The 24,413-nt window shown below is 38.8% G+C and overlaps 1 protein-coding gene across 10 annotated transcripts in view; it reads right to left on the bottom strand.

Annotated features, from left to right (window-relative positions):
* Positions 1 to 3,895: 3,895 nt before the first annotated feature.
* The window catches only part of LOC138783491 (poly(rC)-binding protein 3-like), a 531,869-nt gene continuing 511,351 nt past the window's right edge, over positions 3,896 to 24,413 (bottom strand). For 8 of the 10 annotated variants that reach the window (XM_069958249.1, XM_069958250.1, XM_069958253.1 and 5 more), the window contains one exon: positions 16,832 to 17,847. In XM_069958249.1, the coding sequence (XP_069814350.1) occupies positions 17,490 to 17,847 (358 nt within the window). In that variant the 3' untranslated portion in view covers positions 16,832 to 17,489. Of the gene's footprint in view, positions 5,567 to 10,824; positions 11,215 to 16,831; positions 17,848 to 24,413 lie in introns of those variants that run through there. The other 2 variants (XM_069958259.1, XM_069958258.1) reach the window with 2 other exon arrangements.

Raw genomic sequence — 24,413 nt, 5'->3', positions numbered from 1 at the left:
TTGTACAGTATAATAGTCAGTATAATGGAGGTCACCCAGCTTTCCTAGCATCTTGTTTAGTAGTTGGTATATGGAGGTCACCCAGCTTTCCTAGCAACTTGTATAGTAGTCAGTATAATGGAGGTCACCCTGACTCAGAGCAGCCCCCAGTGTCACACATCTCCCACCCCACCCCTGGAGCAGCCTTTAAACTCCGAGCAGCCTGCTACTCCTCACCCCCAACCCTAGGACACAGCATCTGAGAGCAGCCGAAGGGGGGACAGAACCATATCACTGGGACAGGTGAGCATTTTTGGGGGCCCATGAATCCTAGTTACGCCCCTGCTGGCATCCTGTATAATGGGGTCACTCAGCTTCCCTGGCATCCTGTATAATGGGGGTCACCAGCTTCCCTGGCATCCTGTATAATGAGGTCACCAGCTTCCCTGGCATCCTGTATAATGAGGTCACCCGCTTTCCCAGCATCCTGTTTAATGGGGGTCACTAAGCTTTCCTGGCATCCTGTATAATGGGGTCACTCAGCTTTCCCAGCATCCTGTATAATGGGGGTCACTCAGCTTTCCTGGCATCCTGTATAATGGGGTCACTTAGCCTCCCTGCATCCTGTATAATGGGGTCACCAGCTTTCCTAGCATCTTATATAATGGAGTCAGTCAGCTTCCCTGGCATCCTGTATAATGGGGTCACTCAGCTTCCCTGGCCTCCTGTATAATGGGATCTCTCAGCTTCCCTGGCATCCTGTATAATGGGGTCATCCCAGGGGCGTAGCTAAAGGCTGATGGGCCCTGGTGCAAAATTTTAGCTTGGGCCCCCCCCCCATCTCACCCGATCAGGCAAAGTCATATCTAACGTTATATCCAATTACTCTAATGTGCCACTATGTTCTAATGCACTGTCACTGCCTCCACCTCATGTAGGTTCCCCCATGAACTAATAATGCCCCCAGAGGTGGCCCCCATGAACTAATAATGCCCCCAGAGGTGGCCCCCATGAACTAATAATGCCCGCAGAGGTGGCCCCCATGAACTAATAATGCCCCCAGAGGTGCTGACAGCATGTGCCAGCGGGCGCAGCGGGACAGATTAGTGCAGTGCTTCACAACCTTTTCTACCTCGGGGCACCCCTACTAAATAATGTTCTACAAAATAAGAAAACCGTCATACAGTGACTCACAGGTGACGTCTTCTTTGATCTGCAGAGTTACTTTCCCTTTTCCTCTCCACCCAGTCCAGTCCTCCATGATGATTCCTTCCAGATACGTTTCATCTTTTCAGAACCTGCGAGACAAACAACTTAGGCTCCGCCCATTTCTAGCAACTTCCTTCCCCTTCTCCCTCCTGTAGGCTCCCAAAGTAACTGCGCTGTTTGGTGTTGTGTGCAGTAAAGCGGGTAGGAATGTGGGATGCCCCCTGTATGTAGGATCCCCTGCTGTGGCCCCATGAACTAATAATGCCCCCATGAGCTAATAATGCCCCCAGAGGTGCCCCCATAAACTAATAATACCCTCAGAGGTGGTCCCCATGAGCTAATAATGCCCCCAGAGGTGGCCCCTATGAGCTAATAATGCCCCCTGCTGTGCCCCCATGAACTAATAATGCCCCCAGAGGTGCCCCCATGAACTAATAATGCCCCCAGGAAATAATAATTCCCCCAGAGGTGCCCCCCCAGGAAATAATAATGCCCCCAGAGGTGCCCCCCATGAAAAAATAATGCCCCCATGAAATAATAATGCCCCCAGAGGTGCCCCCCCATGAAATAATAATGCCCCCAGAGGTGCCCCCCATGAAATAATAATGCCCCCAGATGTGCCCCCATGAAATAATAATGCCCCCATGAAATAATAATGCCCCCAGAGGTGGCCCCCCATGAAATAATAATGCCCCCTGGAAATAATGCCCCCAGAGGTGCCCCCATGAACTAATAATGCCCCCAGGAAATAATAATGCCCCCAGAGGTGGCCCCCCATTAAATAATAATGCCCCCAGAGGTGCCCCCATGAACTAATAATGCCCCCATGAACTAATAATGCCCCCAGAGGTGCCCCCATGAAATATTAATGCCCCCAGGAAATAATAATGCCCCCAGAGGTGCCCCCAGGAAATAATAATGCCCCCAGAGGTGGCCCCAGGAAATAATAATGCCCCCAGAGGTGGCCCCCATGAACTAATAATGCCCCCAGAGGTGCCCCCATGAACTAATAATGCCCCCAGAGGTGCCCCTAAAAAACAAACATCCTACTCACCTAATCCGCGCTGTGTGGCTGCAGGGATCTGCTTTTCCTCTTCTTCTGGCTCCATCTTGCGAGCCACAGGGACGGGACTTCCGGCAGGCGTGATGACGTCACATCATCACGCCTGCCGGAGAGGTCACGTTCCGGCCTCCCATAGACTGCTGGTATGACGTGCTGGCAGCCTATGGGAGGGAATGCAGGAGGAGGACGCTGACAGGTCCTGCTCCTGCATTCTGCTCGCTTTAATGTTCCGCCTGCTCACAGTGCGGGCGGAACATCAAAGCGATCTGTGCATCCCGGGATGCTCAGGGACAAGTGGAAAGGGGGGCCGTGTCGGCCCCCCTAGCGTAGGGGCCCGGTCGCTATGGCGACTGCTGCGACCCCTATAGCTACGCCACTGGGTCATCCAGCTTCCCTAGCATCTTGTATAGTAGTCAGTATAATGGAGGTCACCCCCCTGGACTCAGAGCACCCCCCCAGACCTGCAGGGACTCAGAGCAGCCCCTAAACCCTCCCCCCCCCCACACTGTCTTAAAGCAGCCCGCACCCCGCAGGTGTCTTAGAGCTGCCCCAACCAGCAGGGACTCTGAGCGGCCTGCTACCACTCACCCACCCCCCACCCCAACCCAGGGCACAGCGTCTCAGAGCTGCCGAAGGTGGGGGGACAGCTCCATATCGCCAGTACAGGTAATATGTTGGGGGGCCCCATACACTTTTTTGCTATGGGGCCCCATGAATGCTAGTTACGCCCCTGGGTCAACCTTTATATTTATTAAAGAGGGCAGGCGGTGCGCCTGGCACTGTCAGAGCAGCGTGTGGCACTTTTGGCACTGTCAGAGTGGTGTGCATCTCCCAGCACTTTGCACTTAGATAAATGATAAATTGCTATTGCATGATTAAACCCCAACCTCCCACCCTTCCGCTAGTGGCAGCCAATCGTGGTGTGCTAGAGCAGTTTGTGTTGCTAGATGGAGGGTTCCTCTCTGGAAGCAAGCAACCACATCACTGCTGCACGTACTATCCATGACACATGTACAACCATCCTATAGGGATGGCTGGCCTGAGGACTAGTATGCTGGCTCCTCTATGGCAGAAAGCATCCGGCACCATGGGTGGTACTCACAACTGTGACGTGGACTACAGTGGCAGATTGATTGATTGATCTATTAAAGGCCTATCTCCAAGAACGAATGGATTAGGCACTGAAAGAGAATCGGTCAAGTCCGTACCAGGTATGCAACTGCAGACACAGGCAGATAGGTCATAGGGAGATAAAACATATGATGCCTTTGTGTTTGTTGATGGCCATTTGCAGAGTTATAAAATTGCATTTTTTTTTGGAAGCTGAAGTGGCACAGAAATGATGCTGAGCCGCACTATGCATGCCTCCTCCCCCACATCTCTCTGCTTTGGCTAATTGATGTATGGGTTGGAGGCTCAGTTCTGTGTGTCAGTCAGTCAAGACAGGGAGGGTGTGGGAGTAAAGGGGCATGCATGCTGCTAACTTTTCTATCTGATTGTGCCAATGATGCAGTGCTTTGATATAATTTTTTACTGTAGTTTCTGTAGGTTAACCTTACCTGTAGACTTTTTCTTTTAAAGGAAGGAGATAGAAACAGTGGTGTCAAAGAGATAATGTACGTTTATTCTTTAAATACTGTGAATGTGTCAGAGCATAAAATACTGGACATACGCCAGACTTGATTGTCTTGAAAGGTTTATTTATTGAGTTACATTAAAGCTTTGTTCTTCAGAGTCGTCCAAATCCTGCAGTCTATTACTGGTGATAACAATAGACTAGAATTGTTTATCATGGAATATATCAGTAGTACTTCTCAGTTCCACACTGCTGCGCTATGTTTCCATTTTTCCTTAAAAATTATTTTATAGAAAGAAATGAGACAAAAGAAGTGCAACACCCTAGTTGGTTACAAGGCGAATAAAAACCATGTTGGTCCAAACTGCATATATGATATATACAGTACCATTTTATGTAAGTGAAATGCTGTACAGCAGTAGAGAATAAATATATATATATATATAGTTTATGTTTGCATTTGAGAAATATTGTGTACGTTGAAAAATGAACAGATTTACAGTCATTACCAGTATTGATTTGTCTGTTTTGTCAGTGCTGACACATTGCTTAAGACATTTATTTGCAGAAAATGGCTATTTATTTGGGCACTGATCATTAAAAAAGGCTGGATCACTAGGTGCATGGTGCAGCCATCACATACCGACATAACAGCATAATGCATTGCAGCCACTTCAGTTTCATTCCTGTACAGGTCTCATAAGTAATATGTTAACACAGGTAATTCTTTGGCGGCCCTTATGAAATATTTGACAGCAGCCTAAACCCATATTTTTATTATTCAGAAGAGGCTCCTGAGTCTGCAGACATGTCCAGCATGTACTGTCTTTACATGTAACCTCTGCAGATACCTACATTTATAATGACTGGTGTGATCTGAGGATAGGGGTGTCCAGGATTTCAGGGCAGTAGGAGACAATAGAATGCTCAAAATGGACACATCCCCTTTATTTATGATAAAACGTGTGCTTAAAACAGCACATTATGTCCTGATGGAGATAATGCCATGTCAGATTTTATATGAATTGCAGGTTGTATATTGATAACGCTGATATGTAACCAATGGCTTTACCTAAAGGTTGCCCCGAGGAAAGTGTTCTCATTTCTATAGCTTTGTCTGCTAAGTTATTTACTAGGATAGCTAATGCACAGTATATTCTATATTGCGCTATCACATATGTGACACCAAGAGGATATACTGAACAAAGTTATGTCAATCGAAATAGCTGAACATTTTTAAATGGCACAAATGTTCACACAGATAATGTACATGGTGCAGACTGTATCTATTGTTGTGTCCAAAATAAAGAATAGTTAAAAAACATATGTTCCAAAATATTTAGTCACACCAGCCACCTGAGCTAAAACCAATGCATTTCAGGGAGAGTGCAAATATACATTTACTGCTTTACGCAATTGTACAAGTCTTTTTTTTGTTTTGTTTTGTTACTGTTTTGTCTTTTTTTTATGTTTTGTAAGTCATCATCTTCTTTTAAGCAAGTTTATATTCATTCTCATAGGAATGATCATTCACCAACACACTGACATTCTACAAACTATTGCCGATTTAATAATTACTTCCAATGAAAAAAGCACATAGCAGAGTATGGTGGCTCTATCCAACTCCTTAGTCAAGCAGTGAACCTCGATGGACACAAAAGTTCCTGACGCTTTCAAGGAGATGAAGGCCCGATGTAAAGCTGAATCCATACGGATTAATTCATATTCACCAAAAGAAACTGTGAAAAGAAGAGAAGAGTTTTCTTACAGTTTTATTGATGAATATGGGACTTCACAAATCATTCATTTTTCATAGCTAAGCTCACTCTCCAGGAATTGTGTTTTGTTTTCTCTGCAATCATACTAAGAAAATACATTTGGTTTAGAAGCATCAAAATTGATCTACAAAAGCTGGGCTAGTGAAATACGCCTAAAGTTAAAAAGGGAAGGTTTATGGCATTATGAGGAGCAGACAGCAGTGCAGAAGGGGTGGAAAGACCAACAGCAAAAACCCATGTAAACATCTTATGACATATTAGACAGTGAGAGAACACAACATTCCAGAAAAAAGATGAGTAGCTCACCACTGAGCATGCAAAGATTTCTTTTTTTTACCATTTGGAAGTAAAAGTTAATCGGATTAATAATTGTACAATATGGACAAGAGCAATTGGTTTTTGCTCCAAACTATACAATATGGGTATTAGACTGTACAGATTCCATATGGATATGTCTTGATGGCTGATGAAATTTTTTTGCTGAGCACTTTTTTTGCACTTTTTAAAAAAAAAAAAATACATGTCAAAAGTTTTGTTCTATCAGAGTCTGGGTGTTCAGACCCCCACTATTATTAGATACAGTCAGCTAATCGCTTCACTCCCAGGCTGTGATCACTGGCTGCTGGAGATGGTCTCCTTAGCCTTACAATAGACATTGGGGGAGATTTATCAAACTGGTGTAAAGTAGAATTGTCTTAGTCGCCCCTAGCAACCAATCAGATGCCACCTTTTATTTTTCAAAGAGTCTGAGAGGAATGAAAGGTGTAATCTGATTGGTTGCTAGGGGCAACTGAGCCAGTTTCACTTTACACCAGTTTGATAAATCTTCCCCATTGTCTCCTGCAGCCAAACGGAGAAGGCAGGCAAGCTGGGAACCATAGAATTTAGCCAAATGCTTCTCCTGACTCATTCTAGCAATTGTCAAGTGACAGTGCCCATTTAGGCAGTAAAAATGAAGTGGTCTGAGTAATGCAGAACAGAACTAAGATATTGTTCTTCATCATAAAATGATGAAATTGTTACAAAAGTGATGTATACTCAATGATCTCTAAAATCTAATTTGTCCTGAAATGGCAATAGAAGTACCTGGGAAATAATAATAGGAAGGTAAAGCCTGTTGGAAGTCTGCCTTGGCTTTCTTTCACCTTGCTCTGCAGATTGCTGGTCTGTATACACTAAACATAGTTTAAAAAAATAAAATCGTTCCCCTCGGTTCAATGAGCCACATCAGACAGTAATGTGACTTGTAGGAGCAGTTTATAATGAGATTTTGAACAGTATGTTTTTCTACATGACATGTACTTGCTGTTATGAAAGGCAGAAAAACTACACAATACTTTTATTATTAATCATTCTATATTATGAATGTTTATGCAGTGTTTGGTCTCTTCATCTTGTTCATCTTGATACGTTTAGATGAAGTGACCTGCCATGTGTATACAGTAATGAACACAGAGGAACTGATTGATTCCAGCTACTGGGATGTGAAAAGGCTTTTCTTTTCTTATCTGCTCTAGAAAAATGGCAACTGGAATCTCATTTGTTGCTTCGTAGTTTGTTGTGCACTACATGTTATAAATCAGCACTATTGTATCCATGTAAATAGTTACTCATTCCTGCTGATTTCTCTCTATGGCAAACAGTGACCAACAATATAACAATCCACTATCTAAGTGGAAATGCCTAAGGCACTGGCAAGAACTGAGTGGCAAGCTCCCTTACTAAGTATGCCGCTGCTGAAGATAGGGTCTGTCTAATAAGAGAATTTTATAGTCTTCTGTTTGATATTACATTACATATTATTTGTTATATTACATTACACATCTAATGCAAAGGTCATTCCATAGTCAAACTAAATGTTGGATTTTTTCCAGATATAAACCTGCTAAGGTGAGAGACATCGATGGCAGTTCCACGGTGTCCAATAGTTTAACTCTTTACACCACACCGATGGAGATCAAATTTTTGTGGAACATTTTTGGGTACTCAGGATACTGGCAACTGTATGCAATAGGATGTTCAGCATCTTCTCTTTTTAGGGTGATGCGCTATCTGTTACTGATGGATGCTTACTTTGCCATAACTACTATTTACTGCTCCTGCCTCAGGTCTGTTAGTGATCCAATTGATTACCTATCCCCTCCCATTTCCTCTCCTTTTCCTTTGGGTTTCCCCTAAAAATTGAATTAGAAATGTGTTAAATCTGTTCTTAAAATGAAATCAAAGTTGCTAAAACATTTAACAGTTGCTGAAATTTTTATGGTATAGGCAATGATCTTATGACAATAGGTCTATGTTCACACACAGTAAAACCTTAACAAAATATGCCCATAATTTTGAGGTAAAAATAAGGCTGTATTTTCAATGTTATAATGCTCTCCATTAAATGGGACATTATCTTATGTCTTAATAGCAGAAATACGACAGTCTTTTCTGAATTAATACAATTGTGATATTAATTTTGTTTAGGAAATCAATGGAAATAATAATTATCATATATAATATCATGGGATGCATCAAAAGAAGTGCAAACTCACATGATGATAATATGGTTTTATCGCTATGAAAATCTCTAGTCTGTGCATACACTGAACATTATGTACTGTCTGGTTACTTGTGTACAAGAAAGTTACAGAATAAATAGAGAGGGTGCAGATTTTGCACCACTAATAATTAAGAGAATATATGTTTTTTTCTTTTCCAAGTTTAAAATGTCACTGTTGCTAAAACTTTCTAAATCAGCAGATGTGAAAAAAAGCAAGTTTGCAATTTACATTCACTGTAAAAAAATTTTTATCACACTTTAAAGGGGTTATCCAGTGCTACAAAAAAACATGGTCACTTTCTTCCAGAGACAGCCCCACTCTTGTCTCCAGCTTGGGCAGGGTTTTGCTGCTCAGTTCCATTGAAGTGAATGGAGCTTAATTGCAAACTGCACCTGAACTTTAGACAACAGTGGTGTTGTCTCTGAAAGAAAGTGGCCATGTTTTTGTAGCACTGGATAACCCCTTTAAGGCTAAGTTCACACAACGTATATATTCATTAAACAACGGCCGTAGTTGCAGTTTTGCAACCATGGCCATTACTTAATGAATTTGCTGATCGCTTTAATTGCTATGGAATCTTGTCTGAAGTGTATACTGTCATGTCAGTTTTGTGCAACCGCTGTTCTTCGAAACACATGAAGTCCACTATTCATGACTAAACACATGAAGTCCACTATTCATGACTAAACACATGAAGTCCCCTATTCATGACTAAACACATGAAGTCCACTATTCATGACTAAACACATGAAGTCCCCACCAGCACAGTACAGTGTCACAGCTCAATACGTCCATTAACCAAATGCCTTCTCTGTGAGTGTGCAGAGGACCTGGGCAACATGGGACTTCATGCATTTAGTCTCTTTTTCAGATATTTGTTCTACAGCATGATAACTAAAAAAAAAAACAAAAAATAGTAATAATAAATGTAAATTGCAAACCTGCTTTATTTCACATCCCCTGCTGATTTAGATTTAAAAAGTTTTAACAACAGTGACACTTTAAGCTCAGTTTGGCTAAGAGTAGCTGACAACCATACTTCTTCCAAATGTTCTTTTCAGTGAATGCCAGGCACAGTATACAGCTCCAGAAACTCATGTTCTGGCAGCTGTATAGTGGAAGATTTTAGAGCCCTCTAGTTAAACCACTGATAGGAATTGCACAGATGCTTGGGTTGAGAAGTACCTCTGCTTCATAACAAGGGTGCATGAAGATCAGGTGTTTTATCATGCCAGGAAAATAGTTAAAATGTATTTTTGCTCATTTGTGTTCAAAGGACGAGGATAAGATACAAGAATAGACTAAACCTCTCCATGTGATGATAGAAAAGCAGAATTTAAATTGATTCCAACAACAAAGCTTTCCACATGAGGACTTTGTATACTTTCTCTGTATAATGCTGCCTTCATTTACATGACAAATGCAAGAAAGAAAGTAATAGTGGATTGTGTTTTGATTCAATTAAAATAGTAATTTGGAATTTCATAAAGATTTGTTGAAGCCACTTATCATCTATGTTCAGTTGCATTAACTAATAATCATAAGCAATTTCCTATTTCCTATTGGGATACTTGCCCTTGACGATCGGGATTTAGGGCTGAAATGCAGGAAAACAAATGGTAGATCATTCTGCAGTTTATTCCTCAAACATTACATTTTATAGCCTGAGCCATTGCTGTCATGCATCCTATTTTGTAGTTCAGTCATAAGACTAGCCCATTTTGCACATTCTGACATGTGGTTCGGCAGTTGTTTTAACTACTTTAATTATGAGGCCGGGTTCACAATACGTATGACACCGTCCGTTCTGTGACCCAGCCGGGTCACAGAGCGGCCGATACTGTAGTACCAGCTGGATAAACTTTAATTCTGTTGAATTGGGATGCAAGCGCCTCCGTGTGCACCCGCATCCCAATGCACCATTGAACACACCGCTTTCTCCATTGTGTGACCTGTCAGGATTGTGTGGCCGCGGCTGCACAAAACACTTCAGTTTTTTTGTGCGGCTGCTAGGGATCGCGGCTGGAACGTATACTATGTGTGTGCACTCCGGATGGGATTCCCGCTGACTACAGTACAATGTAAGCTTTGTATTAATCATGGCCATTGTTGCAAATTGGCAACAACAGCCATGATTAATATAAAACTTGTGAACATAGCCTTATAGAGGCTGTCCATGTTCCATGTGTTCCTGTTTCATCCTGTGCCATTTGTTTTACATGGCAAAAGTTTTACATCCTGTCTGTATATATTTTTTTTTTTAGGAGTATACAAGTTTATCATGTAATGTAACTTGTTAGCACATCCAAGAGACCCAACAAATCAATATATATAATATGATAAGAACAAGTGACGAATTGTAGTCATGAAAGTTTCCTCTGCAGTTTTCCTCCTGAGGATTACTTTATTGATGACATTACTAAGTAATCACACATTTATCTTTTATTTCTAGCTTCAGTGTGACTTTTCTCAACCAGAGTGCCTGACAAATAATAGTAAATGCCATCATTGAATTAACTTTTCCTGCTTTCCTGTAACATAAAATCATGAATTACTATGTACTCGGCATGAAATAAATGTTTTCACTTTTAGTCAGGAAAAATTTATTTAAAGATATATATATATGTGTTTATATATATAAAAAAAAGCAAAATAATTTAAATTACCACCAAATCTACAGTTAAATACAGTGATTTTGTAATACGAGGAGCTCATGCCTTACATGGATTCTAATCAAAGCATGAACTTAAAACATTGAGCAAAAAAAAAAACTGGTGTTTTAATATCTGAAATACAACAGTGTTTACCCAATCAATACAATTGTGTTATTAAGGAAAAAATTAGGAATTTCTTTTATGAAATCAAAATAATTTATAAAATAAGAAACATATTTTGCAATTTCCCCTATAGTACGAAATATTATAACAGACATAAATCCCTCAGGCGCTTAAAGTCCAAAGAAATCATTGTCTTTCGAGGAAAAGTCCTGTCTTGAAGCTAATACTTTACGAACATGTTGAGATAAATTACAGAGCCCCCAGGCCAGTGACTTCTGAGGAAAGCCTATAATGTGGAAAGAAAATAGAAGGGGGGAAAAAAGCAAAAAAAAAAAAAAAAAGAATTCTTCTCACCATTAAAGAAAATAACACTCAATTACAACCAGCATAGAAGAGCATATCAATGCAGGCAACAATTTCTTACAATAGTTTTTACTTAAAGAGTTAATAAACCATTAATACAATAATTCAGAACTTAGCACAGCAGTTTTTTTTTTTAAAACTGTTAATAGCCAGGGAGTCATTGTATTATATTCTGGTTTTCTTGTCTCTTATATATATTTATATATGTACAAAACACTTCAGTTAAGCACAATTTGTAAAAGAAAAAGTGACTTTTAATAATGATTACAATGTCATATTTAGTGCACTGGTGAGAACAAACCTACATTATACAGAAATAACATATAACCACTGGTACTGTAGCTGGCCCAGTACAGTAATTGTGACTTTCCTTCTTATGGGGTGATTTCATTATAACCCCTTCTAGTAAATATGGTTTTAACACTGAGTATCAGAAATATATATTGCATTTATTTGATATTGTAATCCTAGTTGTAACTAATACAACTTGAATAAATATCTGCCTTTAAAGCTATGATAATCTGAGAAGTGCAAGTTGGTGAACATTGCAAGTGTATAGTGCCTGGCCTTGGAGTTGTGAGGTAAACCATGCTGTATGTCTAATTCAGCACTACGCAACACAGATTAAAAAAAAAACACAAAGTGAATGAAAATTAACGTAAAACATGATTTCAACTAGTTCCAACAAAGCAATCAAGAACATTATTCATAAAGTAAAAAAAAGGATTTGAGGCATTGGCCACAACACTACATGTTATAGGATATTTCACATACAGAAGTGACTAGTAATATGTTGTATTCTATAATTCAGGTGTAACGTAACTATTTACATGTCATGTCTATTCATTATAGTGTTTTACTAAAAACATATTAATGTGAGGGTGACATGATGTTCCTGAATATGTAGGCCTTTTTCAGTGGTTGTGTACTGTGCACTCAATTTGTAATTTGCAATGCTGTGGGAGTTTGGGGAAATGCAATTGCATGCTGGGGATCTTTGCTATAGGCAAATGGCAATAAAGAGATTTTAAAAATATGCTTCATTCCTTCCTCTGTGGCCTCTGCTGACCTTACTGTTTTAGTTGAATACTTTCCATTGAAATAACCATTGTGAGCCATCTTCTCTGGTATCTTTGTGTTGTGCTGTTATTCCATTATTCTTACAAAAATGTATGGCTAAATAGTCAACTGGGTGTTACCAGATGGAATAGGGCATCCCTACACTTCCTGAAACTATCCAATATAAGCTGACAGTGTACTCAGTTGGCTATTTAGTCATACATTCTAGTAAAAATAATGAAAAGTCAAAAAACATGTTTGAAAATTATTTTGTGGGGAATACAATTACTAAAATGTCTTTAACTGCCTCTAATATGGGCTTGTTACCCCCCCCCCTTCCTGTCCAGACACACTTTAGTGTTACTAAGTATGTTGATTTGAAAGCTATAACATTTATTCTTGATCAGGTATTTGAATAAATTAGCCTTTTTTCCATGATACATCAGACTTTATTTTGAGGTATTTTTTATTTTAGCCCAAAAAAAGAAATGTGTCTGTTTTAAATGTTTTTATATATTGTTTTATTATTGGGACAAAAGGGAGCTAAAATACTTTTTAGGCTATATTCCCACTACGCCTTTTAGATTAAATAAAGACTGCTGTTTTAGATGGATTTTAATAATGATCATTATTAACGACCATCATTATCAAACAACAGCCATTTTCCACCTTAGCCATAAGATCCTAAGTCCTAATTTTGCTCCGGTCATTTATATTTAGGGGAGGTATATAGGTTTTGGGGGCAAAAGTATTGTTTAAAAGTATTCTTTGCTTTTCTTAATAATTTCTATGTATTTTTTTTTTTTTGCACTTTCTAATACTGAAGATATCCAGTACCCGGCAATCACATGATCTCCAGGCTAGGAATCAGAAAGCCATACGGCTCCTAATGAGCGGTATAGATAGCGCTCACTGAGGTCAGGAAGTCACAGAACTGCCACATGTTTATCAATGAGTAGTTGGCAAACGTATAGGCGCTATATATACAGAGCATCTATAGATTTAGCTGTACATACATTTGTATATAGACAAACAGATCCAGCCCTGGTCCCTAAAATTATATTCCAATTTTTTACATAACTAAAGTGAAATACGAGGGCAAGTTAAAGTGGAGCTCCAGTTTTCATTAACTTTGTCTAAATAGCAACTAAATTATGTAGTATTTTATAACATCTTTTTATACCTTGTTATGTCGTTTCGGCTGCCCTGTGAAGAAATCCCCCTGTTGCTATATGCAGGGCTGTTCCTGCCATTATGCCAAATGAGTTTATTGCTCAGGTGGCAGATTTGTAGAATCCCTGAGATGTAGCATGTTAATGGGGTGGCCATAAACCCTACTTGGGGGTGGGGGCGCCATTTCAGGTTTCCCCTCAGGCAGCAGAAAACCTAGCATCGGCCCTGGCTATATGGAAACCATTAACAACAATTTTTAGGTTGTGTCAGATCTGCACTGGAACCTCCTGGTGAATGGCTGTAGTACCTAGGGTAAACTGCAGGTGGCCATGCATTTCCCCCTGCAGTACCAGGTTGGGGTACCGTCAATCACAGCATTTTTTATTTTTTAGAAAAGACTGGTTGGAAAATGTCTAATACAGTGCAAACACTATTCTAACGCACCAGATTTATCACAGTGGTCAAGACTGTTTGGTAAATATGACATACCTGTATACTGCCATGTCCCTTTTCAAGGTGAGAACGCAGAATAAATGGATTGTGGTACAAATTGCTTAATTATTTTGGTGAATTTGCAATAGTAAATCTATCGTAAATCTATCGTGTTTTGTGACCTTTTTATTCATAGTGGTTTTTTTTTGTTTGTTTTTTAGATTAATCATTGGTGTATTTTTTTCAAAATCCAGCATGCTCTAGGTATGGCTTTTATGGTGTTTCTCCATTAGGTTTTTCTGTGGTGACTCTTTACATAGATTTTTCTTGTCTTAATAATAGAGCTGGATACAGAAGCTGTAGCAAAATTCACTGCATTTTCAATGCAGTTTCACAACAAATATGTTAGAGCAACCTTATTGTGAGGCAGGCCTGCTGGTATACTAAGTCATTAGCTCTATAATAACTCCTGTAGCCATGTAAATGAGGGTGGGCCAAAGCTATACTAAGATAAGATTCGAAATCATTATGAGAGCCGTCAACCTCCAGTTATTCTGAACAGGAAAAAATAACTAACACATAAAAAGTAACAAGGAAACATAGGATTGCAAATTTACTAAATTTTACAGCTTATGTTGACCGAAGGTGGAGCTGCAGTTTAAATGGATTCTGGAATTACTTTCGCATGAGTGAATGACACCATCTTTTGGTATACCATCATTTGGCACATGTGAAAGTGCCCCTATGATGTAACTCTGATTAAATATCTGGTTATTTTGAGAAATTGTCAGAATGATTAGAAAATAGGGAAGCTGGAGAGGTAAAAATGGGGCTAACACAAAGGATGCAACTTCAAATGCAAACACAAAATAATAAAAACATTTCATGAGTTGTCCGTTGTAGGGGCGGTCATAGCAAATTGAAGAAAATAAAAACCTTATGATTTTAGGTATAGATAAAAATCTAAATTATATTTAGTTTTTCATGAGTAGATATATATCACCCTAGTATAAGTAAAACTCTAGTGTTTTGTGTTTGTATTGAATTCTTTTTTTTTTAAAAGGCACACAACCTTTAGGCTATGTTCACACATAGTATTTATGTCAGTATTTTGGTCAGTCTTTGTATCCAAAATCAGGAGTGGAACTGACAGAAAAAATATATAATGGAAAGATATATTTCTAGTCTTTATACAAATATAAGGCAGGGATAATCAGACCTATAGTATTTCTAATGTTGGATATGCTGGATGTAAAATGCCTGCTAACTTATGAAACATTAACCCAACAAAATTAACTAGGACACATAAGTAATGTTCTATTTGTGTTACACAAATCATATAATGAGAATATGCATATTTTTTCATTGAAATTTATTTTAAATTTGTAGTTCAAGTTAAAAATTGCAGCAAGAGGCTATGTTTACACCCTGTACTAACAACAGCCATAGGTAGCGTTAAACAACGGACGTTCTCGCAGAATGGCTGTTTTTTGTGCAGCATGTAAGCATAGCCTAAATACCTGTATTTTCTGTGTCCACATTACATGCTGTCTACTCTATATGTGAAATCTTACAACTCCATATTTAATTAATATTAAAATAACATATACAACCATCTCGATCTAACCATGACTGATCACAAATTAGTGTAAAAACGTAGTGTCACCATAGTGTCCCAGACTCTAAAATATCTGCATGGTTGCTTATAATATCCAATATATAATAAGTCAGTGCAAGGTATACTATGCATTGTGACTAGCATTATTTATCTCATGCTAATATACTATTTTGTTATTTAAAATATATTCAAAATGCTATTTTATACAGCTCTTCTTACCTCAAAAACACTGCATATTCCCACACATATGGTAGAATAATTCTTAGATGTGTTATGTACTTCTTTAGATTTCTTAAATGTTATCAGAAGAAAACATATATTCCCATTTACCACTAGATGACAGGGTTAGGCTATGTTCACACAACGTTTTTTCAGCTCCATTTAAAATGATGTCCGTCATTTTTAGTCTAAAAAACAGACATCATTTAGCTGTCTAGCCTCCCTTTAGTGTAATGACGGCTATTGGTACATTATTCTAGTTTGGGGTTACTAATTGTCCTTTGGCTGTGGCTTAATTGAAAAGTCCATTGAATTTAATAGTAAAAACGAAGAAAGAACGGTGACAAAAGAAAAACTGTGAACAACTAATAAAAAAGTCCGCTGTTTGCAAAAGACGTGCGAAAATAATGGTTATGTTCATTATTTTGATGTCCGCGGTAAAAACGTCCGTTATTCAATACATTGTTTGCATTGGACATACGTCTTTCCATTGACTTCAATGCATTGTTAAATCGCAGTAATAACGGACGTTATTTTAAATATCAAAATCAGCCGCCTTTCCTCTATTTTTGACATTGTGTGAACATAGCCTAATACTGAACTTATTTTTTTTTTTTTCATTTTGAACCCTCCACAGTACCAGATGTGAAAATCTATAAACAAACCGTTTCTTAGCTAACATAAATTCATTTATTTCTATTGTACAACAAAATGATCACTGAACTATGTTGTTTAATGTCTGTTTTGTATTGTAGGAATCTATTATAACATTGGATAATAGCTCTGAGCAGGAAGTGTAATGCTGAGTGTGATGTTAACTAACTGATTGCTATTCAGGATTTTTTGTGTTTTGTTTGTGAGACAACTGTGGGGTTTTGTGTTATTTTGAATATAAAAATAAAACTGTGCTAGCTGGACAGGTCTTAAGAATACACATTTGCTACATAAAGCAATATATATGTGCTTTGCAATGCCTGGAATAAGCCTGATGAGCAATATTTCTATCCCAGTAGAAGTCAAAGGAAGCTATCGCCAATAATGCGTGATAGTGGCAATTTACATTGACTTCTATGCAGAGAAATAACTACACACCATTGCAATCAACTGCAACTCTTGGGTCCACTCACAAAAAAATGACATATGCAGTTCTGAGGATGCCCCCATGATGTGACTCATAGACATTGATTTAGGCAGAGCTGCACAAACTTCCATTGCAATAAACTTAAACTTGACCAGTTAACATCAACAACTTATAATGGACAACTGGTTATTGGCTGCAGACTTTGTTTTAATCTAGAATATATTGTACAAATTATTCATTTCTTTTGAAAAGAGGAATTGTGGAATTAATCACATTGTACCTTCAAATATTTAACTTTGTAAGGCAAACGTGCCAGGTCATTTTGCCCATTTATCCCCCAACCCACCATTAATAAAAACATATACATAAAGAAACTAAAGAGAGAATCAAACATAACATCAACTTAAATAAATAAATAATAGAACTGATAAAACATATGCTGTTGGAACTAGTTACTATTTTGGGTTAATAGTCATGGAAAAAGGACAAAATTGAATCAGCAACAATAAACACTTTGCAATTCAACATAAAAAATGAAACAGAAAATAAGAATGCCATATTGTTGTCTTTAGAGTGATCTACCAGACAATCTTGGTAGAGCTTTGTTTTCATGCCTTCAATATGGAGCAAACTTCTGTCGGTCAGATTTCTTAACCCCACTCGTCGATGGAATTTTGGCAGTATAAGCAGGTAAATTCCCAGTGGCCCCCGCAGTGGCCGCTGCATTTAATGCCAGGAGTGGGACAGTTTTCATGCCAAGCAGACTGGAGACAGGAACAGCATAGTGGGTGGTCGGTAAAGTTGGTAGGGGGGGAGGGGAATTGACGTTAACCGCGGAGGCAGCAGCAGCTGCCGCCAACACAGCCATGGAGGTAGGGGTGGAGGAAGGGGTGGTAGACTGAGAGAGGTTCATGTTGAGGTCAACAGGGGTCGTGACGGAAGCAGTCTGGGTGCTCAGTTTAGCCATCTCTAAGCTGCAAACGAAGAGAGGAACAGGAACAAATAGGTTGGGATGGTCAAGCAAGGATAAATTTTGGGAAGAAAGGAATGGAATAGGAGCAAACAGAGTGGGGTTGGGTTAGATTGGTCAACAAAAGGAACAGACATATGGAAGGTGGGGAGAGAAAGAGAAAAAAGGGAAAATGAGGGTCAGAGGAGGAACATGTTATGTGTTAAAGAAGAGATATAACAAAAGGGTACTTCATGATTTGATGAGGAAAACATTACTAAGACTCTAAAGAATGCCTTAACGTAGGTGTGTGTCAATGTCAATGGAAGAAAGAAATCTCAGGAATGCAGAGAATGACAAAGATGATAAAGCAAAACTTAAAACAAAATGAAAACAGAATTCTGACTTCTCCACGGCACTGGTATGTTTGCCTTTGTCAATTTGTGCATGTCCAATTAGGTTTAGAATTGTTTCTCTATTTCTTCTGTTATTATAATATGCTTTAAAATATTGCTAAAATTCTTTCCTATAGACTCTGGGTTTATAATATTAATACTTAGCAACTTTAATACCTACACCAATCTGCTTAGAGCTAGCTGACTGTCTTTTAGGTTATCAAATTTCCATTTGTATGCAAACACTGTATCTTTTATACTGTATATACCATAGATAAGTCAATAGAAAACACAAGAATGCATTTAAATTAAATACATTTCAAAATGTAATTTAAATGGTTCATTTATAACAGGTAAATACATGGACATCAAATGTACAAGTTTTTGTTAGGCAGGCTGTATATATATTACAGGAATACTTATCTAAATGTTATAAATTGAGTAGTGTAAAGAAAAACGTATTACCGGTTAAAATAAAATAAAAATTCAATTGTAGCTTACTAATTTGCAGGCCTTCTATACCAAGGTTTGTCACAGCTAGACTACCTCACCTTAGACCACATCAACCCTGGTCCCAAATGGAGCCACTCTATCAGTTATGTGATGTTCTAAGTAGCATGTGGTCAGTCACCAATAAATGGACATCCATATAATAAATAATATGGCTGCCCTAAGTCTGCCACAGCGGGACCCCTTTTTTTTTTACAGGAGTTACAACCAATTTTTTTTTCAAACTGCTCAAACTTTGCTTAAATGACTCTAAATAGCAACACAGCTTTCATCCACAATACATTTTTTGAATCTTCCTTAAGGGTATAAACCCACACACCGTATATGCAGCGTATTTACTGCTGCGATACGCAGCAAACTCGCAGCAAACTCGCAGCAGATTAGATCTAAATAACTGAACACAGCATCAAATCTGTACCAACAAATCTGCTGCGTATTTGTTGCATATCTGCTGCGTATACGGTGTGTGGGTTTATACCCTGAAGGCTAAACTTTGTGTTTTTATTATTGCTTTGTACAAATTCCATAGGCTTTTTTAAAATAAGAAATTCGACTTTTAAAGGCTCTTCACTTTGACATATAGGTCCATATATCAAACAGGGTAAAATAGAAACTGATGTAAACTGCCCACATCAACCAATCACAGGTCAGCTTACATTTTACCAAAGCAAAAAGCTCATCTGTGATTGGTTGCGGTGGGCGGTATATACCTTTTTTTTTAGATAAATCTGGGCCACAGTGCTATTAGTTATGTCCTGCTCTGTCAGAAAAGCAGGCAGTTAGCTCTGTTTCTAGCCCATATCTTCCCTGTACTGAATAATTTTTTTAAGCTTAGGGGTATGTTCTTACAACATTTTTGGAGTTGAAAATACAGCCGTATTTTGATAATTACCGCTGTAAATAATAATTATAGTTATATATGGCCTAATTATCAAAATACATCTGCATTTTTAGTGCAGATTTTGCTGGATTGGTTTTAGGGTTCCAAGTCACATATGCATATTATCCTAAAAAGTGACCACATTTTGTCAACTACACCTCTCAAGAAACTTATTTCGAGGTATTCTGAGCATTTTGACACCACACCCACATGGACTTTTTAGAACATAATGCACATCAAATGTTCCAAATTGAAACTGCATCTTTTCCACAGATGCACCATATGTTTCACCCAGCTTCTGCCATTGGAGAGGCACACCCCATGAATGTAAGCCTGACTTGAAAATTAATCAGGGACCCATATATGGAAATGCTGTTCTTGGAGGTGTATACTTGGGCAAACTTGACACTTAAATCATTAATCTTTGGCCAGATTCCTCCACCTTTTGTCCTTTTTGATATAGTAATTTTTTTTATACCACAACCTTAACCTTTTAATTTTTCTATCAGTGGCTGTACCAGTATTTGTTTTTTTGTGGGGCAAGTTGCATATTATAATGGCATTATACAATTTATTTTGAAAATATTTTTTGGGTGGAATTTAACAGCAATGTCTAGTAGTCGTACAATGTCAGAGTTTTTCCTGCACATTATGGTTGTGACTTGGTACCTGCTCTCCCAAATCTTGGAAGTTATACTTCCAAGTGGGGTGCTGGGGATAACTCCTTTTCTGCACTCCAGACAGCCAATTTGTAGGAATATTAAATCAATAGATGAATTTAATACTTGCGTACATTAGTTGTAATAATGGCAATTATTGATGGCAAGATGTCTCACCTGTATTCTGTATAATTGGGGCATACGCCTTTTTTTGGATATCTTAAACAATCAACATGTTATAGTGAATCTGCCAGCTGCAATTCACTCTCTAAACTGCTAACACTGTTAGATACCCATGGTACCTTTTATATATTCGTCCGTGCTTTCATAACTTAGAAAAATGCTTTCATTTTCCAGGGCAAAGTGTCAAAGAGGCTTTCCCAAGCTCCTGAACTGTTTCAAGCTGGAACACCTCCTCCCCTGCATATCCTTTTCTGATTTACAGTCAGCTGCAGTCCAAAGAAGGTTGAAGTATAGGAAGGGGAGAGAAGAGGTATTTCAGCTTTACACTGGAGAAGCATAGAAGCATTAACAGATATATGAATGGTACCATGTGTTACCTTGCCCTAACAGCTATCAAACAGTGTCAGCAGTTTGGAATGTGAATTGCAATAAGCAACTTTAATTTTTAGAAGTATTTGGATTCATATTTCTCATTCTTTCTCCATGTGACTTTTTACTTACATTGGCTATATAATTAGCAAAATCTATAACTTTTGTAATATACATCTTTTACAAGCACATGATTTATTAACACATGAATAAAATCAAACCAACAATATCTTTATAGCCTGGGTACCACGTACTGTACAAGTAACTCATATTTATGTTGAGAAGTAATTCATTGTTCTGGATTGTTATGTATTAATAGGTGTTTAAATCCCCCCCCCCCCTTCTCCATGACTAACAATCTGTTCAATACTTGTTATTACTTTATCAGTCTTTTTTTCTGATTTCTGACTTTGCTCCCTTCTGCTCCAGACGCTGAAAACTGTGTTAAGCATTCTTCTTCGTCCCACTGCAAAACTCTATCTTTGGTGATATTCATGTGACCAACATCCCTGGCTGGCTGACTTTACACTCTGCCAATATCATAGAGTGCAAAGACAGCAGGCCAGGGACGCTGGTCCGCTGGTCATGTGAGCATCCCCGAAGGGAAGTGGGAAGAGGGAGTTTGGCAGCAGGACAGAGAGGAATGCTTAGACACAGTTTTCAGTGTCTGGAGCAGAAGGGAACACAGTCAGAATTCAGAGAAGACTGGGAGGAGACTGATAGGGCAATAAAAGATATTAACCAAATTGTCTCCAGTAGGGAGCATGGTTGAACATCTATTTTACTTAACCAGATAACCCCTTTAGGAACCAAGTCAAGCATCATCTGGTAAATGTAATTTAACTTTTTGGTATGTTAGAGGGCTCAGATGACAAATTTAGCTACAAGTTAGCAAATTTTCATGACAATTTCCTAAATAGATTTTCTAAGGGGCTAATTAATTCTGAAGTGAAGTTGAGAGATATGTATGTAAGAACCCCCCATAAAAACTGCAGCTCTCAAAGAATTCATAAAAGGCTATAAAACCGTTGGTTCAATTAGATGAAAATTAAACTGGAGGTGAAATTAAAAATGTCAACAAATTTTCAATTTCAATAGATTTTTTTTCTGTAACACAGCAGGTATTAACAGAAAAAATCAACAGAATATTTAATATGCTGAATGTGTAGCTTCCAGAAATACAACATGTGTGGCCCTTAGAATGCACACAGGCCTCACAAAGGACCACCCTAAAGATTTTGTGGCCTTATTTTCATTAGGGTGTTTTTTAAATGTTTTTTAGGGCAGTAATGAGGTTTTGCAAAATTTGTTAGAATTAGGTCAGAAGGAAAGGATCTCCATTTAGCACAGAATTTGCTGGAAAGGTTTTTGGGAACCATGTGCATTTCCAGTTTCCTCTGTGGTACTAATACAATGGAAACCTCTCGAAAGTGACCACATTTTAGAAAGTTCACCTCTCAAGTAATTCCTCTAGGGGTGTAATGAGCATTTGGACCACACAGGTTTGTACCCTATTGCTTAGGTGTTTTTACTCTAAATAAGTCCAATGTATGTTCTCTCTCTCTATCATAGAAGACCTTCAGGGTCATTTAAGCACTGTAATATATTTGTTTATTGTTATTATGGTTTATTGCTGAGTTTCCCTATGACATATTAGCCTAGTTACAGGGCTAATACAGCCTCTTGACACTTAATGCAGAGCTGATCTGGGTCAGTCAACATATAGCAACTTCTACAATTCCAGTACCTGGTGATCACATTGAGGCTTTCTTCACACCCGGTAACATTATGCCAAAATATGGCTGTCATTTTGAGTGAAAAAAATGTGTGAAAAGGTGAAAAATCTGATTTTTTTTCCCTTCCAAAAGCAGGTGGTAAATAATCAGCATGTTCATTATTTTGACAGTCATAATCAATTATTTATTAATCAGTTATTCTATACAGTGTGTGTACTGCTGGCCAATTTCCAACTGACTTCAATGAAGCACATTATTAGGCTATTTCACACTACGTATGAGACCAGCCATTCTGTGACCCGGCCGGGTGAAGGAACGGCAGGTCTCTGCCCGGATCATTTCCGGCCGCAGGGATCTGATGCGGACGCATCAGCGCGCGCCCACATCAGAACCTCCCACAGCACACAATGAAGCTAATGGCCGGAGCCACTCGCTTCATTGTGTGAACTGACAGGGTTTCATTAAATTGCGGCCGCAGAAAACTGACATGTCAGTAATTTGCGTCGCCGCGCGGGATCCCGGCCGAAGTGTATACTATGTGTATACACTCCGTCTGGGATCCCATAGAAATGTAGGCAATGTTCCACACTGCATAAAGTACGGCCGTTGTTGCAGATGGCAACAACGGCCGTACTTTTATGTAGTGTGAACATAGCCTTACATTGAAAATGACCGCCGTATTTTGGTATTATTTTACTGTGTGTGAACATAGCCTTAAGATGTTTGTCCAAATTATTGAGGAAAAACTCAGGGTCCTCAGGATTGGGGTAAAACAAAAAAGAAACCATACTTAAAGTGTCACTGTCATATTAACCCACCCCCCCACCCCCAGAAATCAATAGTACAGGCGGTTTTAAGAAACTGTTTAATTGGGTTTATTAGGCCATTATCTCCATTTAAAAAGACTTTTCCCAGGTCCCCAACCCCCCTTCTCTCTCTCATCAACTGCTTAGAATCATGAAATCTCGACTGGTTTACATCAGTTGGATCCTGTCTGTTCTATGGAGAGGGGAGGGGGGAGGAGGGAGAGCAGAGAACAAAGGATTACACAGCGGGAGCTGCATAAAAGAGGTATTCAGGGGTCAGAGAGGTCACTGCTGACCTCAGAGGAGATAGCCCAGTGATGTAGCTGTAAATTAACTCTTTGTTTTCCTGTTTTGGTGCCTTATTTACTTCAACCCCTCCCCTCTCCATAGAGAACAATGAAGACGGGGGGGGGGGGGGGGGGGAGAGCTTCAAACTGCTTTCTCATGATAAAAATGCATTTCCGGCTAATAAACCCAATTACAAAGTTTCTTAAAATCGCCTGAAAATTTTTAAAAAAAATTAAACAGGAACACTTTAAGTGCTTAATCATCATCTCACCACACTATCTTTATATATATTGCTGCAAGAATGACATTCCCATATACCTATGTTACCACTGCAGCAAATCACTGGCCAAGGTAGCCTCACGTTGAACACTTCTGAGGTCTCAGTTGTAATATGGTTATACAGGCATGTCATTACTGCTATGATATTTTTAAACCGGACAGTGAGGACAGGAGTGGCAACAAGTGAATAACAGATGTCTCAAAGCACTTTGAGGTTATGTTCCCACTACCTCTTTTTTGTCCGCTTGAGGCTAAATAACAGTCATTATAAAATAACGGGCGGTATTTGGACTCGAAAGGTCAATAAAAAAAGATGTTGTGGGAACACAGCGTAAAGTGCAGCTCCTTTAACCTGGTTGGGAGTCCTAAATCACACATTGATAGGTATCAGTGTGTTTTTTCAGAAAATTCTACAGAATCTACAGAAAAGGGTGGTGTCTATAAAATTGTAATAAAGAGTCTATATTCTTTATAGGAAAAGAAAAG

This window comes from Dendropsophus ebraccatus, chromosome 2, assembly GCF_027789765.1.
Source record: "Dendropsophus ebraccatus isolate aDenEbr1 chromosome 2, aDenEbr1.pat, whole genome shotgun sequence".
In the NCBI taxonomy this organism is placed as follows: domain Eukaryota; kingdom Metazoa; phylum Chordata; class Amphibia; order Anura; family Hylidae; genus Dendropsophus; species Dendropsophus ebraccatus.
Note: the sequence above shows the minus strand (reverse complement) of the source record. Positions and strands in the feature narration are given on the sequence as shown.